The sequence below is a fragment of the Hyla sarda genome, chromosome 8 (assembly GCF_029499605.1).
Source record: "Hyla sarda isolate aHylSar1 chromosome 8, aHylSar1.hap1, whole genome shotgun sequence".
NCBI classification, from domain to species: domain Eukaryota; kingdom Metazoa; phylum Chordata; class Amphibia; order Anura; family Hylidae; genus Hyla; species Hyla sarda.
The window spans coordinates 206,176,906-206,193,939 of record NC_079196.1 but is presented as its reverse complement, the minus strand read 5'-3'; the positions used below and the strand labels follow the sequence as shown (position 1 = coordinate 206,193,939).

The 17,034-nt window shown below is 45.8% G+C and overlaps 1 protein-coding gene across 1 annotated transcript in view; it reads right to left on the bottom strand.

Moving 5' to 3' along the window:
- Positions 1-4,685: 4,685 nt before the first annotated feature.
- The window catches only part of CORO7 (coronin 7), a 206,359-nt gene continuing 194,010 nt past the window's right edge, over positions 4,686-17,034 (bottom strand). Inside the window, exons 22-29 of the mRNA XM_056534991.1 lie at positions 16,893-16,978; positions 16,637-16,778; positions 11,818-11,907; positions 11,611-11,727; positions 11,397-11,532; positions 11,171-11,262; positions 9,866-9,952; positions 4,686-5,300 (exon numbers count right to left, since the gene is read on the bottom strand). Coding sequence (XP_056390966.1) covers positions 5,295-5,300; positions 9,866-9,952; positions 11,171-11,262; positions 11,397-11,532; positions 11,611-11,727; positions 11,818-11,907; positions 16,637-16,778; positions 16,893-16,978 — 756 coding nt within the window. The 3' untranslated portion in view covers positions 4,686-5,294. The remainder of the gene's footprint in view (positions 5,301-9,865; positions 9,953-11,170; positions 11,263-11,396; positions 11,533-11,610; positions 11,728-11,817; positions 11,908-16,636; positions 16,779-16,892; positions 16,979-17,034) is intronic.

Genomic DNA, 17,034 nt, shown 5'->3' with positions numbered 1-17,034 from the left:
TAAAGATTAGAGTATTTAGAGGTGATACGTACACCCAGGTAAGTAATATAATTTTCCTGCCATCTGTATGGATAATTTAATTTAAGGAGAGAAAGTTGGGTTTCAGGTAGGTTAATAGGTAAAGCTTCTGTTTTACTTTCATTTATCTTATATCCTGACATACGACTGTATGTACGGAGGATGGAGTGAAGAGAAGGCAGTGTGGTCAGGGGATTAGCTATTGTTAGAAGTACGTCATCCGCAAACAGCGCAATTTTGTATTCCTTTTGTTTAACCACTATCCCTTTAACATCAGGATTTGCGCGGACAAGGGCCGCTAATGGTTCTATACATAACACAAATAACAATGGGGACAAAGGGCAACCCTGTCTTGTCCCATTGTGAATTTCAATTTTTTGAGATGTGGCGTGAGGGAACCTGACTTGCGCAGTTGGGGATGAGTATAGATATGAAATTGCCTTCATAAACGGTCCGGAAACACCAAAAGCTTGAAGGGTAGATTCCATATAAGGCCAACTTAAGCGGTCAAACGCTTTTTCTGCATCTAGGCTTAACACTAGTCCAGAGGACTTAGACCTGTGTATTACCTCAATGAGATCGACCGTACGTCTCGTGTTGTCCCCAGCCTGTCTATGAAGGGTAAAACCCACTTGGTCCTTATCTATTAGAGTCGGGAGAATTAGGCCGAGTCTATTGGCTAGCATTTTTGTGAATAATTTCAGGTCCGAATTCAGTAATGAAATTGGTCTATAGCTCGCACATTCTGAGGGGTCTTTGCCGGGTTTTGGAATAACTGTAATATAGGATTCTAACATACTTGAGGGGATAGACGTTTCACCTAAAAAGGAATTAAAAAGAGGTATCATATGTGGAATTAAGATTTCGGAGAAGGTTTTGTAGTAAGAATACGGAAGGCCATCTGGGCCAGGGGACTTGCCATTTGGCAGTTCTTTAATGGTGTCTAATATTTCTTCTTGAGAGAATTCCTTATTTAAAGTGTCTAGATCAGATGGAGTCATTTTAGGAAGGTTACATGAATCAAGGTATTTATTTAATATGGAGTCTCTAGTCAGGTGGTCCGAGGGTAGCTGGGAGGGTAGGTTATATAGATTGGAATAATATCTTTTAAATCTTCTAAATGCCAGAAAGTTAAACAGATTTGTAAATGACTTCTATTTAAAAATCTTAATCCTTCCAATACTTGCACGGAGGATGAGATATACCCCCTTCATACGATATGGTCCCCATGGCATTCCTATCCGGAGAGGTCTCTCCCAAGAACAAGATGATCTGGTATTTCGAACAAGATGGTTTTCTTTTCTTCTGTGATGTCCCAGTACTCTCCTGCAGTGTCTCCCCCATTGTATTTTCTGTATATTAGGTGTATTAGGTATAAAGGACCTTTAAGGACCTTTGAGTTAGTCACATGATTTTGTTGTCACATGTTTGTTACCCAGAGAGCACCAGCTAACCAGGTGACCTGCAGCTTGATCTATGGGCTTCTTGCTCAGCCCCCCTTTATAAGAGGGGCAGCCATTACAATCTCTCTTATCTCCAATATCCAATCCCGCCCGCTCCCACAAACATTCTGGGCTAGTAATATTGGCCATGTGGTTTCTCTGCTAAGGAGATATGCCATTTAGGAGCTTGAAAAAGCTAGACGAGACATTCTTACCTAGCTTTTCTGTGCTCCTGAATGGCATATCTGCTCTCTTAGGTAGTATAGATAAGTCATGCAGTACATTGCTATTATGTGTGCACAGAGCACTGTTGGGCACTATGGACTTGAGTCAGACAATATACGGTAGCATCCTCAAGTATGAGGCTTTGTTGACACGGCAAAATTTCTGTGTGAAATTCCGCTAAAATTTACTTTCATTGGATTTCGCTGTCCTATTCAAACGGCGGAAATTCCATATTCCGCAAAATTTTAAAACCTGTGTTTCATTTTTGCGAATATCCGTGGTGGAATCCCATTCAAGTCAATCAGGCTTTACCTTTCTGCAGAATTCTGAGAACACTTTTCTGAACAGAATTGTTGAATTCCACCATGTGGACATAGCAGAAGTACAGTACAGGGCACTGGTAGGCACTATATGGAGTACAATGACACCTACTGTCAAACCCACCAATAATTAAATCAACAACAAAAAAATGCAGTAAATTATTTATTGATTAAAAATGTATACAAGTAGAATGAATAAAAACAGAATATTTATATAGATCTGGTTGGATAAAAATATAAAAATAGATAAAAGTAGAGGGGGTACTGGGGTGGAAAGGGCCACAGGCTGCTGCATTAAAAAAGTGCAAGTGCATGATAAAAGGTGCTGATAAAAGAACATAAGCAAAGTGCAGCAATATGCGATGGTGAATCACTATTAATAAAGTGCATGCATGCAAATTAGTAGAACACAAGTATAAAAATAAACAAGGTCCATGTTGTTTCGCCAGGAGTGGTGTAGACTGGGATGGACATAACATTTAAATGATGCATGTCCCAATAGGAAAACGAGTAACGCACCTGATCTGAGATGTAATAGAGGGCTGAACACAGGACGTGACATCAGACGCCAACAACACACATGCCCGCGCGAGATATCGCGGGACTTGTGTCCGGATGACTACATCCGGTCACATGGTCTATATCTGGGGTCTTAAACTCCCAGCCCGCAGAACGAAAGTTTGCGGCCCGCACCAGGGATGTGTCATTTGTATCGCCTGACGCCAGGGACATGCAGTTCCAGTTCCCTCCTTCGAGCAAGCAGCGCTAAATGCCGGAAGACTTCACATGACTTGATGGGGGCGCAGCTCCGTCCCCTGTGTGTGTCTGGCCAGTCTTCATCTGCGTCCATGCTGCCAGTACACACACCCACTCCCCCGATCTTCATCTGCGTCCGTGATCAAACCCCCCCCCCGTCCCATAGAGCCCATTAACTTCACTTACTCCGCCCCCCTGTCTCCAGTCGGCCAGCCCGAGTCTGTTGAGGGACTTCGCGTATGCGATGTCGCTCTGCAGACCCGCGCAGGAGGACGTCAGTGACGTCACTCGTTAGGCCGCCGCCGGAGAGGAGAAGCGCTTCACAGGACAGGTATGTGTGTCTGTGTGTGGGCGCGACATAATACTACCTAATGTGGGGAATCTATGCTACCTAATATGGGAAACTATGCTACCTAATGTGGAGAATATATGCTACCTAATGTGGGAAATTATGCTACCTAATGTGGAGAATCTATGCTACCTAATGTGGGAAACTATGCTACCTAATGTGGGGAAACTGCTGCCTTCCTAATGTGGGGAAACTGCTTCCTACCTAATGCTTCCCCCCCCAGCAGTAGAACCCCCCATCATCCGTCAGCTCATGCTATCACCACAGGGGGGTAGGGGGAATTGGGGGGGGTGGGGGTGTTGCTGATGGATGATGGGGGTGCTACTGCTGGTGGGGGGTGTTGCTGGTGGATGATGAGGAGCACATGATAAGGGTATTATATGTGAGGGGCACATGATGAGGGCATTATATGTAAGGGGCGCTTGCAGCCCAGCCTCATCCAGCCGCTACCTCCAGTGGCCCCCAGATAATTTGAGTTTGAGACCTCCTGGTCTATATACATAGATCAATGGACTCTGGCTATGGGAAAATGTCTGGCAAGCATATAACTTTGCATGTGCATGCAGCTAGACACTAGAGGTAAAAATGATCGTGCCACAAAAAAAAATGGCCACCGCCCATAGACCCAATGAACATACAAGTGCTAGACGGACAGGTGGACATAGATCTATGTGGGGAATAGTATAGGTGAATGTATATAACGGAGGAACAAGAATTGACAGTAATAGAGGGATAGATTGTAAAAAATATATTATAGACATGGGAATAATTAAGGTAAATAGAAGTATTAGATGGAATAGGAATGGTGGGGAAAGGAAAAATGGGGGAGGAGGAAAAAAGTGGAGGGGAGAGGGATGGACGAAAAAGTATATAATTAAATGAATATATGAGGAAGTATATGAAAAATATATAATGAAAAAATGAAAATAAAAATAGTAATGAATAAAAATAAATATAGAATGTAAAGTAAATATGAACCCGCAATGAACAATACACGTGCGACAATGAAATCACAGCACATATGATAGAGGGTGAACCACAGTCACAGGAACGCAGTGCAACCTCCGAGGTCAGACAGGCAGGTCCTGACATCGCACGCGCCTCCATACATCCGCCCCATGAGGAGGTTTGCCACAGTGTGTCACTTCAGTAAGGTGGGGCGTGTCAAAGGGCGGAGCCAATGGGCAGGGTCAAGGGGCGGCAAAATTAGCTTTCGCCTTGGGTGGCTAAAATCCTGGCACCAGCCCTGTTTGTAGTGTACCTGGTCCTTGTTCTGACTGAATTCGGAAGTCCCCCTTACGCATGGGTGCAGCACTGTCACCAACCGGTCACCGTACCACTGCATCAAGATGACGTACACTCTCCGCGTCGGAATTTCCATGTCATAGTGTGATTGGGACATAAAACAAATATTTAGCCTACATTTCTCTCTATATGATCCCCAGGATCTACTGACCACAATGCCTTATATTTTGGGATCTAGACGTAGCGCTTTGATGTGAAGAATCCTGGGCTCTGCCACCATGACCTTTCGGTAGCGCCATCTCTTCCCTTTCATCTATATGAAGCAGATACAAGCACCAGACAGAGACACTTTGATGTTTTTCGACAGTTTTATTAGAAGTATAAGGCAGACCCTGCTCCGCAGGGCACATTTGGCAGTGCCACAAGTGGTCCCTGTGTTAGTAAAGTATATGGCTTCTCGATGGCAGGTAAACATTAGACGGGGCATTACCCGGGCATCTTATATCACCTGTTCCCTGATCTCCATTGGCTAGCACGGAAGTCACCAGGATAAACTCATGCAGTCAGGAATAACATTGTAAACAAATTAGGAAAAGAAGCGGAGGTGCCCGCTGTGCTTATAACATCGCAATATACTCAAGACCATACGCACAATAGGCAAAAGACTGGCAAAATGGCACCATGAAATGTGTGTGGGGGGTGGGGTGCCCGGGTGCCCACTGCACATGTGGTGGTGGTGGTGGCGGCTCCTGTGGAATACAATGATCCAGTTTTTTGGCCCGGTCAGGAATGCTGGGAGTGTGTAAACAATTGGCCTGAGTTTATTTTTTTTCCCTGGGATTGGAATGTATCAGAAGCGGAGCTGCATCCAAGACATTTCCAGTTACATAGGAGAGAGGTGAGGGGTGAGCAGGCAGCTGGGGTCACCGGAGGTCACCGCTAATCCTGAAAGATACAAAACGCAGACTTGTAAGGAGAACAAAGGGCGTTTTGTGCAGAGCTCAGTGTGTGCCGCCCTGTTACATGTATAAGGATCCCCACGCTAACATGAAAACGTACAAAAGCAGATGCACTGCGTATGCCAGTGTTTCCCAACCAGGGTGCCTCCAGCTGTTGCAAAACTACAACTCCCAGCATGCCCGGACAGCCAAAGGCTGTCCGGGCATGCTGGGAGTTGTAGTTTTGCAACAGCTGGAGGCAACCTGGCCGGGAAACACTGACCTAGACAGGACCGGTCCCATTCAGATGCTTTGGAGACGCTACACCTTTCCCTGTGCTCCTGTCTGTGCTTGGAGGAAAAGTATTACTGGGAAATGAACTGGGTCAAAGGGGTAAGGTTTGTCCTTCAGGAGAACACCATAACAGTTTTTGGAAATTCATAGTCTATTAGCACTTCACTTGGAATTCTGGGAAGAAGAGGAACCCAAAAGCAGCTCAATCCCACAACCTTTTCCTTAACGTCAGTGTTTCCTTCTGACTTTCTGTCGTTTTAGAAACTGACTGGGAATGTATGCCAAGCCAGAAATCTCTCTCAAGAAAGAAAGCTGCTTCGGGGTAATCTGTACAGAACAGGAAGTCTCAGCTTTATTTTTTGACACAGTGGTCAGGATGGAAACTGCAAGATTTCTGGATTCTTATAAAATATAGATCGTAAAATGGGAAATTAGAAAGAAACATTACCAAAAATTATGGTTAATATAAAAAAAATATGGTTAATATAAAAACTACTTAAATTGTTCATTTTCTGATGACACGTTCCCTTTAAAGGGGCACTCCACTGGAAAACATTTTTTTTTTTTTTTTTTAAATCAACTGGTGCCGGAAAGTTAAACAGATTTGTAAATTACTTCTATTAAAAAATCTTAATCCTTCCAGTACTTATCAGATGCTGTATGACCCACAGGAAGTTCTTTTCTTTTTGAGTTTCCTTTCTGTCTGATCACAGTGCTCTCTGCTGACACCTCTGTCCATGTCGGGCACTGTCCAGAGCAGGAGCAAATCCCCATAGAAAACCTCTCCTGCTCCGGACAGTTCCTAAAATGGACAGAGGTGTCAGCAGAGAGCACTGTGGTCAGGCAGAAAGAAAACTCAAAAAGAAAAAAAAACTTCCTGTGGATCATACAACAGCTGATAAGTACTGGAAGGATTAAGATTTTTTTAATAGAAGTCATTTACAAACCTGTTTAACTTTCTGGCACCAGTTTATAAAAAATAAATGTTTTCCAGTGGAGTACCCCTTTAAAAACCACATTTAAAAAGACGTGTGAAAGCAACCATCTGAGAATTGCTCTTTTGGTCTGGGGCGTAGCTATAGAGGTAGTAGTCGCACCGGGGCCCTGGTGCCAATGGGGGCCCCAAACCAAATCTGCCTTATAGGGCTGGGTTCACACCACGTTTTGTTAACTACGGTTCCCGTATACGGCTGGGAGGAGGGGGCGGGGCTTAATCGCGGCGCCCGCACTCAGCCGTATTCGGGAACCCTATTTAATGTATGTCTATCAGCCGACCGGAGTGAACAGCAGCCTCCGGTCGGCTGCTTTTTCGGCCGTATACGGTTTCCCGACCGCAGGCAAAAACGTGGTGGACCGCGTTTTTGCCTACGGTCGGGAAACCGCATACGGCCGAAAACGAAGCCGACCGCAGGCTGCGGTTCCCTCCGGTCGGCTCATAGACATGCATTAAATATGGTTGACGAATACGGCTGAGTGCGGGTGCCGCGATTAAGCCCCGCCCCCTCCTCCCAGCCGTATACGGGAACCGTATTTAACGTAACGTGGTGTGAACCCAGCCTAAGAGGCTAATATTATACAGTGACCCCCCGACTTATGATGGCCCCGACATTTGATCATTTCAACATATGATGGCCTCTCAGAGCACATCGTATGTTGAAGGCAGCCTCGACATATGATGCTGCTGTGTGTCGGGGCCATCGTACAAACAGCTATCTGACAGCGCTGACAACTTCAGCAACTGACAGATAGTTGTTTAATGTGCCCCGTGTGCCCCGTTCTGCCTCCTGTTACTCACATGCTGTCCTGCTAACTCACGCAGGCTTCCACTGTGAGCTCCGTGTAAGCCCCGCCCCCCAGTGCAGCCATAGCCAATAGCCTGCAGCATCTTGCTGCAGGCATCCAATGAGCTGCTGGCTGCCCTCCCCTTCCTTTCCTATAGAGCTGTAGTCGGCAGGATCGTAATGAAGGACATTCTGTCCCCCTGAAGGTATTTAAAGAACTGTACAGTACTGTATGCGATGTCACACATCACATACAATACATATACACACTATACCCCCCATACATCAATGTTTCCCTATCAGTGTGCCTCCAGCTGTTGCAAAACTATAACTCCCAGCATGCCCAGACAGTCAATGGCTGTACATCCATGCTGGGAGTTGTAGTTGTGCAACAGCTGGAGGCACCCTGGTTTGTTAAACACTCCCCATACACTCCACATACAGTGGTCATCCCAGAACCAATTGGCAGTTTCCCATAGAGATATGTATTCAACATACAATGGTTCCGAGGCCCCAGAACCAATTACCATTTTTACATAGACATATGTACTCGACATATGATGGTTTCAACATATGATGGTTCTCCCGGAAACCAATTAATATCATATGTTGAGGGACCACTGTAATTGGCATATGGGGCCCTGTTGCAAACTTTGCATTGGGGCCCAGAAGCTACAGGCTACGTCTCTGGTCAGGGTACATCTATCTGAATAGCAGGATACAGACCCCCCAGTTATGTCTTCCACAGGTGACATGTCACAATACAGGCTGGGTATACTGAAGGAGCAATTCCCGTGACAGAAGGAACTCCATGAACCCGGTGTATGTTTAGCCAAGTGTAGGTTCAGCTAAGGTTAAGAAAAGGAGAACCTATAATTTAGGAGTCTCTGTGGACAGTCAAACCCACAGCATGGATTTCCATAGAATTCCTGTCCCAGGCTTAACCCCTGACTACGAATGGATTCTAGGAAATCAAAGAGAACTTTCCTGCTGTTTTCATTATATAAGCTTTATCCGTTACAAAAACAGGAAGGACACTAGTACAAGACCTCAGGTATTTACTGAAATGTACACCAATCAGCCAGATCAATAAAACCATGGGCCTAATATTGTGTCATCAATACAAGCTATCAAGACCCGGACTCTATAGACCTTATCCCAGTGCTTCCCAACCAGGGTGCCTCCAGCTGTTGCAAAACTACAACTTCCAGCATGCCCGGACAGCCTTCGGCTGTCCGGGCATGCTGGAAGTTGTAGTTTTGCAACAGCTGGAGGCACTCTGTTTGGGAAGCACTGCCTTATCCTGTGATTTCTGCACAGAGATGTCAGCAGCAGATCCTGTCAATCTTTGTATACATTGCAGGGTGCGGCCTCCATGGATCAGACTTGTTTCTCCAGTACATCCCATGGACAATTAATTGGATTGAGATCTGGATATTGGATTGAGAACATTTATGTTTTCCAATTTTGCAGTGCGGGCTGAGCATTATCCTACTGAAAGAGGCCACTGCCATTAGGGGATCCCGCTGCCATCACAGGGGGGGGGGGGGTGGTGGTGCTTGTGGACTTGGTCTGTAGAATGTTTAAGCCGTTCTGATGCTCATGCGCCCATTGTAGACACCTTTAGTAATGGACAGGGGTCAGCATGGGCGCTCAGACCCGTCTTCACTACACAGCCTCGTAAAAAAAGCTGTGATGTCCCGTGTGATCTGACTGTTTCTATCAAAGACAGCAGATTTTTCAGCAGTTTGCTCTACAGCAGCTCTTCTGTAGGAAAGGACCAGACATGTTAGCCTTCACCTCAACACACATCAGGGAGCGTTGGGCACTCACCAGTTGTCCTTCCTTGGAGCACTTTTGGTTAATACTAACTAGGGATCGACCGATTATCGGTATGGCCGATATTATCGGCCGATAATCACCATTTTGGGCATTATCGGTATCGGCAATTACCTTGCCGATAAGCCGATAATGCCCCGCCCCTCGCACCGCCCCCACCGCACCATATCCCACGGTATGGATTTTTGCCCATACCGCTATACCGGTCGGGCCCCTACCCCACCCTCCGAGTCAATAAAAAAAAATTAAACTTACCCGTAATGAGGGTGGTCCGGGCCATCCATCCTTCCTGTAGTGTCCGGCGGCATTCCGGGTGGAGGGTGAACCGGTCCGGGCTGTCCTTCTCTGGGGGTCCACTTCTCCACTACAGGCAGGCTCCGGCCTAGTACGCTGCATAGACGCCGTGACGTCAGGTGCATCGCTGCGCAGCGGCGTCTATGCAGCGTTACTAGGCATCACAATTTGTCCCTTGTCATAGTCCCTCAGTTCCTTAAATTTATCAACTTCTAGAACTCACTGATCATCTGCTACTTTACACACCCTAGCCCTTGACAGGTGACAGATCACAAATGTTATTTGCGTCAACCTATCAGTGGTTTTTAGGGTTATGTCTGATCAGTGTGTGTGTTATGGGAGTATCACAATATTATTTACTCACCCACTCGTCCTCATCAACACCTTCAAATGCATCCTGGGGCAGAGGGTCGTCTCGATTTCCAAGTTTTGCCACCATTGCACTCAGAAGCTGAGGTACAGAAAGAACATTGGTTTGCATTTGTCACCACTACATCAGGGAATTTCTAGTGATATCAAAAGCCTATCTGACATCAACTTTCCTTTGATCTTCCTCTAGTTATTAAAGGGGTACTTTGGTGGAAAACATTTTTGTTTCTTTAAATCAACTGGTGCCAGAAAGTTAAACAAATTTGTAAATTACTTCTATTTAAAAATCTTAATCCTTCCAGTACTTATCAGCTGCTGTATGCTCCAGAGGAAGTTGTGTAGTTCTTTCCAGTCTGACCACAGTGCTCTCAGCTGACACCTCTGTCCATGTGAGGAACTGTCCAGAGTAGGAGCAAATCCCCATAGCAAACCTCTCCTGCTCTGGACAATTCCTGACATGGACAGAGGTGTCAGCAGAGAGCACAGTGGTTAGACTGGAAAGACCTACACTTTTTATGGAGCATACAGCAGCTGATAAGTACTGGAAGGATTAAGATTTTTAATCTTTTTAAAGTAATTTACAAATCTGCTTAAAGGGGTATTCCAGGAAAAAACTTTTTTTTTTTTATATCAACTGGCTCCAGAAAGTTAAACAGATTTGTAAATTACTTGTATTAAAAAATCTTAATCCTTTCAATAATTATCAGCTGCTGAAGTTGAGTTGTTGATTTCTGTCTGGCAACAGTGCTCTCTGCTGACATCTCTGCTTGTCTCGAGAACTGCACAGAGTAGAAGAGGTTTGCTATGGGGATTTGCTTCTAAACTGGGCGGTTCCCGAGACACGTGTCATCAGAGAGCACTTAGACAGAAAAGTCCAACTCAAATTCAGCAGCTCATAAGTACTGAAAGGATTAAGATTTTTTTTAATAGAAGTAATTTACAAATCTGTTTAACTTTCTGGAGCCAGTTGATTAAAAAAAAAATTCCACTGGAGTGCTGCCATATTGGTATCCAAACATGCATGTATAAAAACATTGCCTGAAAATCATGACCTCTTGCCTTGTTGACATTACTGATTTCTTACCTGAACGCATGGGAGGTCAAGAGACATTATATGAATACTTCTATGCTTCTAGATGAGTGGTCTCTAAACTGTGGCCTTCTAGCCAACGGCTGTCCAGGCATGCTGGGAGTTGTAGTTTTGCAGTTTTGCAGCAGCTGGAGGGCCACAGTTTGGAGATCACAGTTCTATACCTAAGCTGCAATGTGAATGCAAAAGGATGAAGTGTGCAGGTCTAACCTCCTCCTTCTTCTGTTCATCTGTCTTCTCTTGAAGGTACACAGAAGATGGAACATACTTCTTGGTTGGGGCCTCCTTAGGAGCCTGGCTCACTGCAGACAGTAAAGCCAACTTTAATATTACAGCATAGATACAGTATATACATACAGAGTAAAATCGTAGGTGGTGGGTCCGACGGGTTTTGCATTAGGTTGTCAGGCATAGTCAGGGTATTATAAGCTCTTACCTGGAATCATGCCCGCAGGACAGAGGTTCATGCTCCGCTGCTGCTTGTCTTTACCACTAAGCCATTCTTCTGCCGTCAATGCCGGTTCCCAGGTGACTCGGGAGGGTGGGAACACATCGTCTTGAAAGAACTCTTTCTACGTAGACGAAAAAACCCTCTAGTTGACTATTTATTCGCATTGTTATACCCATCCATCCTACCAGGCAGTACCTACCTTAACACGTGGCACCCGGAAAGCCACAGGCTCCACCGAGTTAGAGCAAAGACGTACGGCGCGCAGGATCTCCACATCAGGCACTGTGCAATCCACTTTCCGCAGGTACTGGATGCCCTGGAGTTAGGAAGAACAGTATTCTGATCATCCTTCTACGCAAAACAATTTTACGGGGCACCGGCTTTATCATCTTATGTGTGGTCTCACCTTATGGGGATCACTGGTGTTGAAACTGTTACACTCCAAGAAGTGGGGCGACTCTGGTATGACCTCGTAGAGAAACACTCTCGTGTCACCCTAAAAAGAATAAACGCACCATCGTGGTAATAAAACAAAAGAAAATAATGTGTGTTCTGTGAGGAAATACACAATCGCTGCATTGCCCAGTACCAGCAGATCTTATAGAGCAGTGGTCTCCAAACTGTGGACCTCCAGATGTTGCAAAACTACAGCTCCCAGCATGCCCGGACAGCCAACGGCTGTCCGGGCATGCTGGGAGTTGCAGTTTTGCAACATCTGGAGGTCTGCAGTTTCCATGGATGGGACCTAATACTTATACCGAGGTGTTGCCCACGACCAGGAAATAATTCTACGGCTGTACAAATCACTAGTCAGGCCACACATAGAATACTGTGTACAGTACTGGTCAGACCACACATGGAATACTGTGTACAGTACTGGTCAGACCACACATAGAATACTGTGTACAGTACTGGTCAGACCACACATGGAATACTGTGTACAGTACTGGTCAGACCACACATGGAATACTGTGTACAGTACTGGTCAGACCACACATGGAATACTGTGTACAGTACTGGTCAGACCACACATGGAATACTGTGTACAGTACTGGGAACCAGTGTACAAGAAAGATATAGTGGAGCTGGAGACGGTTCAAAGACGGGCAACCAGGGTAATACGGGGAATGGGAGGACTGCCCAGTACCAGCAGATCTTATAGAGCAGTGGTCTCTAAACTGTGGACCTCCAGATGTTGCAAAACTACAGCTCCCAGCATGCCCGGACAGCCAACGGCTGTCCGGGCATGCTGGGAGTTGTAATTTTGCAACATCTAGAGGGCAATAGTTTGGAGACCTCTGTAAGGGTGCATTCACACCACAGTTCCCATATCAAGTAAAAAGATAGAGGCAGCACGCCAAGGTTCGGTGAAAAGAAACGTGAAGATTTATTCACACATCCGTGTACAAAGCGACGTTTCGGCTCATCAATAAAGCCTTTTTCCCCGTATCAGGTTTTTGATGAAAAAACTGATTCTTTAAAACCGTACTAAACTGTATCAAAATGTGTGTACAAATTTTAATCTGTATACGGTTTGAAAAATGATGTCCGGTTGCATCCATTTTTTTAAGAAAAAAAAAAGTTTACGTTTTTAACTTTTCGCTCCATTATGAATAAAGTTTCACTTGTTTGATGGTGCAAAGCGGATGCAACCGTACGCACATACGGTTCTGTACGGTTCCTATTGACTCCCATGTTAAAAAAATAAATAAATAAAACGTATACGGTTTAAATACAGTTTTTCACCCGGACCAAAAACCGGGGTAGGCTGCGGTTTTCGGTACGGGGAAAAAAAACTAAACAAAACCGTACAGGATGCAAGACGGATACAACCGGATGCATTGTTTGGCATACGGTTTTCAATGGAGAGTCAATGCATACGGTTTTCAATACGGTTCCGTACGGTTTTCAAATTGAAAACGTATACGGGAACTGTATTGCAAAAATGAGGAGCGGGCGGGGCTTAATAGCGGCGTCCGCATTCGGGAACCGTATTCGGGAACCGTGTTTAATGTATGTCTATGAGCCGACCGGAGTGAACCGCAGCCTCCGGTCGGCTTCGTTTTCGGCCGCATGCGGTTTCCCGACCGTAGGCAAAAACGCCACATTTTTGCCTGCGGTCGGGAAACCGCATACGGCCGAAAACGAAGTCCACTCCCCTGACATGTCTGTTTTTGTAATACTTGTATTACTTATCATAAATATTTTTACTTGCAACTCTGCAATGGGCATTCCCTCTATTATTCCTACTGGAAATGTAAGAATACATTGAAAATTGGGGTTATCATTCCTCTTGTTCCTACACTGCCATTACTGATTGGACAGTGTGTGGTTGCCCCATTGACAAGAGCAAAGGTAACCCCCAGTTGTGTGCTTCCAGGAGGAGTACGGCTGCGTTCACACGGCCGTCTAGACCCGTCCTGTTCTTCTCCCGTCAAAAATAAAAACGGACTTTAAAAAAAAAAACGGACAATAACGGATGTTATCCCTTTGTATCCATTTTGATTCGTTATTGTTCAGTAAATAAACCCCAAGAAATGTTTTTTTTTATGTTCTGAGCATGCTCAGAAGTAAAAACAGATAAAAAAAAACTGATTGAAAAAACTGATGCAAACGGATGACAATAAAGGCTCATCCGTTTTCCATAGATTTCAATGTTAAATTTACTGTATCCGTTTTTTTCTTCCATTTTTTTTTGACGGAAGAAAAAATGCTGCATGTGCCGTTTCTTCTGCCATCAAAAACACGGAAATGAGTGCAGACGGGTAGAAACGGATGTAATCGGATTGTAAAAAAAATCCCATTGACATGAATGGGAGTTTTTTTTAAAAACGTTTTTAATCCATTTACAGCCTGTAAGAACGGAACCGAAACGGGGAAAAAAAAAACAAAAAAAAAACGGGGACAGACGGCCGTGTGAACGCAACCTAACAGTGAAACAACACAACATAATGGTGTCATAGGGGGAGATTTATCAAAACCTGTGCAGAGGAAGAGTTGCCCAGTTGCCCATAGCAACCAATCAGATCGCTTCTTTCATTTTTAACAAGGCCTCTGCAAACTGAAAGAAGCGATCTGATTGGTTGCTATGGGCAACTGGGCAACTTTTCCTCTGCACAGGTTTTTGATAAATCTCCCCCTATGACACTAAATGGGATAAACTGTGCGTGTAAATGGGCTCAAAGTGCTGTAATCTAATGGGACTACTGGGATAGATTGTGTATGAGTAGTGACATTAACCAGATCAGGGCTATGGTTGCGGACATATCAGCGAGGCCTCGAGAACCTGATGACATAAAGGCAATGGCGGCACTTGTTAGCTCACTACATGTACGTACCATTTTGCAGTCTGGTAGATAAGTGCAGTAATAAGTGTTCTTGACATGTAGCAGTGATATAGTATAGTTATCGGTACCATGATAGCACCTTAAAATAGGGATCATTTCAGTATACTTTGTGCTGCATGCATAATCCACTGTACAACAGACACTCGTCTTGATAGGTTCACTAGTGGTCCAGTGCAGTGTTTCCCAACCGGTGTGCCTCCAGCTGTTGCAAAACTACAACTCCCAGCATGCCCGGACAGCCAAAGGCTGTCCGGGCATGCTGGGAGTTGTAGTTTTGCAACAGCTGGAGGTGCACTAGTTGGGAAACTCTGGTCTAGTGTGTATGGGGGCTGTGTGACATCTCTTGGTGGTGGAATGGAGTACTGCAGCAGCCATGACTTTCCCGTGAAAGAAGAACTTAGTGTGGAGCATAACCAGTATCGGAGCCCTCTATCACCTTGGTAGTCACAAGAAGGTTTTCCCCGCTTTTCAAAATAATTACAACAGTTCCCTCACTTGCCCTGGTACCCACAGTCGCCCCACCTATCTATATACTACAAGACCTACCCCTTCATAATATATGCTGCGATGGCTCCACTTAGGCCGGGATTCCATATGTCCGGGGTGTCCGTCATATATGTCCGGGGTGTCCGTCATATATGTCCGGGGTGTCCGTCATATATGTCCGGGGTGTCCGTCATATATGTCCGGGGTGTCCGTCATATATGTCCGGGGTGTCCGTCATATATGTCCGGGGTGTCCGTCATATATGTCCGGGGTGTCCGTCATATATGTCCGGGGTGTCCGTCATATGTCCGGGGTGTCCGTCATATGTCCGGGGTGTCCGTCATATGTCCGGGGTGTCCGTCATATGTCCGGGGTGTCCGTCATATGTCCGGGGTGTCCGTCATATGTCCGGGGTGTCCGTCATATGTCCGGGGTGTCCGTCATATGTCCGGGGTGTCCGTCATATGTCCGGGGTGTCCGTCATATGTCCGGGGTGTCCGTCATATGTCCGGGGTGTCCGTCATATGTCCGGGGTGTCCGTCATATGTCCGGGGTGTCCGTCATATGTCCGGGGTGTCCGTCATATGTCCGGGGTGTCCGTCATATGTCCGGGGTGTCCGTCATATGTCCGGGGTGTCCGTCATATGTCCGGGGTGTCCGTCATATGTCCGGGGTGTCCGTCATATGTCCGGGGTGTCCGTCATATGTCCGGGGTGTCCGTCATATATGTCCGGGGTGTCCGTCATATATGTCCGGGGTGTCCGTCATATATGTCCGGGGTGTCCGTCATATATGTCCGGGGTGTCCGTCATATATGTCCTGGGTGTCCGTCATATGTCTGGGGTATCCGTCATATGCCCGGTGTCCGTCAGCCCACATCTTGACGCAACCGATGCCACAACTGATGTTAACATGCATCAGTTGTCTTCGGTTGTGTAGCATCCGGCGTCCATTGTTTCTGAACTCCGGACGGGGAAATGAAGAGAGATGCGTTCCACTGTCTGGTGGCGGTCCGGCGTGTCCAACCATCCGGCGTCCAAAATGAGACGCCGGATAAATGTGAACTGTCTCATGAATGGGATCATTTCTAGCATCAGAGGAAAAAGATGCCGGGCGCCAGACATATGTAAAGGAGGCGATAGAATGTGTTGGCAGATAATAACCATTTGCCCCATCTAGTCTATCTGCTCTTACATATACTGTATAGACGACTGAAGGAGAAGCAAAACATGGCTATGCCCAATATGACCTGTCTTATGATCACCTCTTCCAGTGCTCTTCAAGAGGCGCTCATAGCCAGGTATCTAGTTGGCCTTACGGGATTTTTGCAAACCAAGAGTTATACAAACCAGGGCTGATTTCCACCAAGTCTAGTTCATTGAGATTACCTACCTTTCCAGTAAGCAGCAGGAGCCCCGTGTCCGGGTCATAGTATGGGATCAGTGTAGCCGGTGACACATCTATGCCGACAGTAGCAATGGGTCCTAGTGACAAGTCCTGTGCACTGTGCAGAGTAAGCTGGCGTTCACTTCGACTGTGAAAAATAACATTTATACTTGCACCATGTCCTGTAGCAATTGTGCATGTTCACGGTTTTATTCTACATTGTATAGAATTACTATGACACTGGATGTCAAGCTGGCCTCACCTGTCAAATCCAGACACAAGTAGATATTTGCCATCACACACCCAGAGAATACGAGCTCCACGGGGACCCTCGGGTCCAGTGCCCACCTGTAAGGGGAGTAATAGTCACATTACCTGATTATATACCCAAGCATACAGATGTA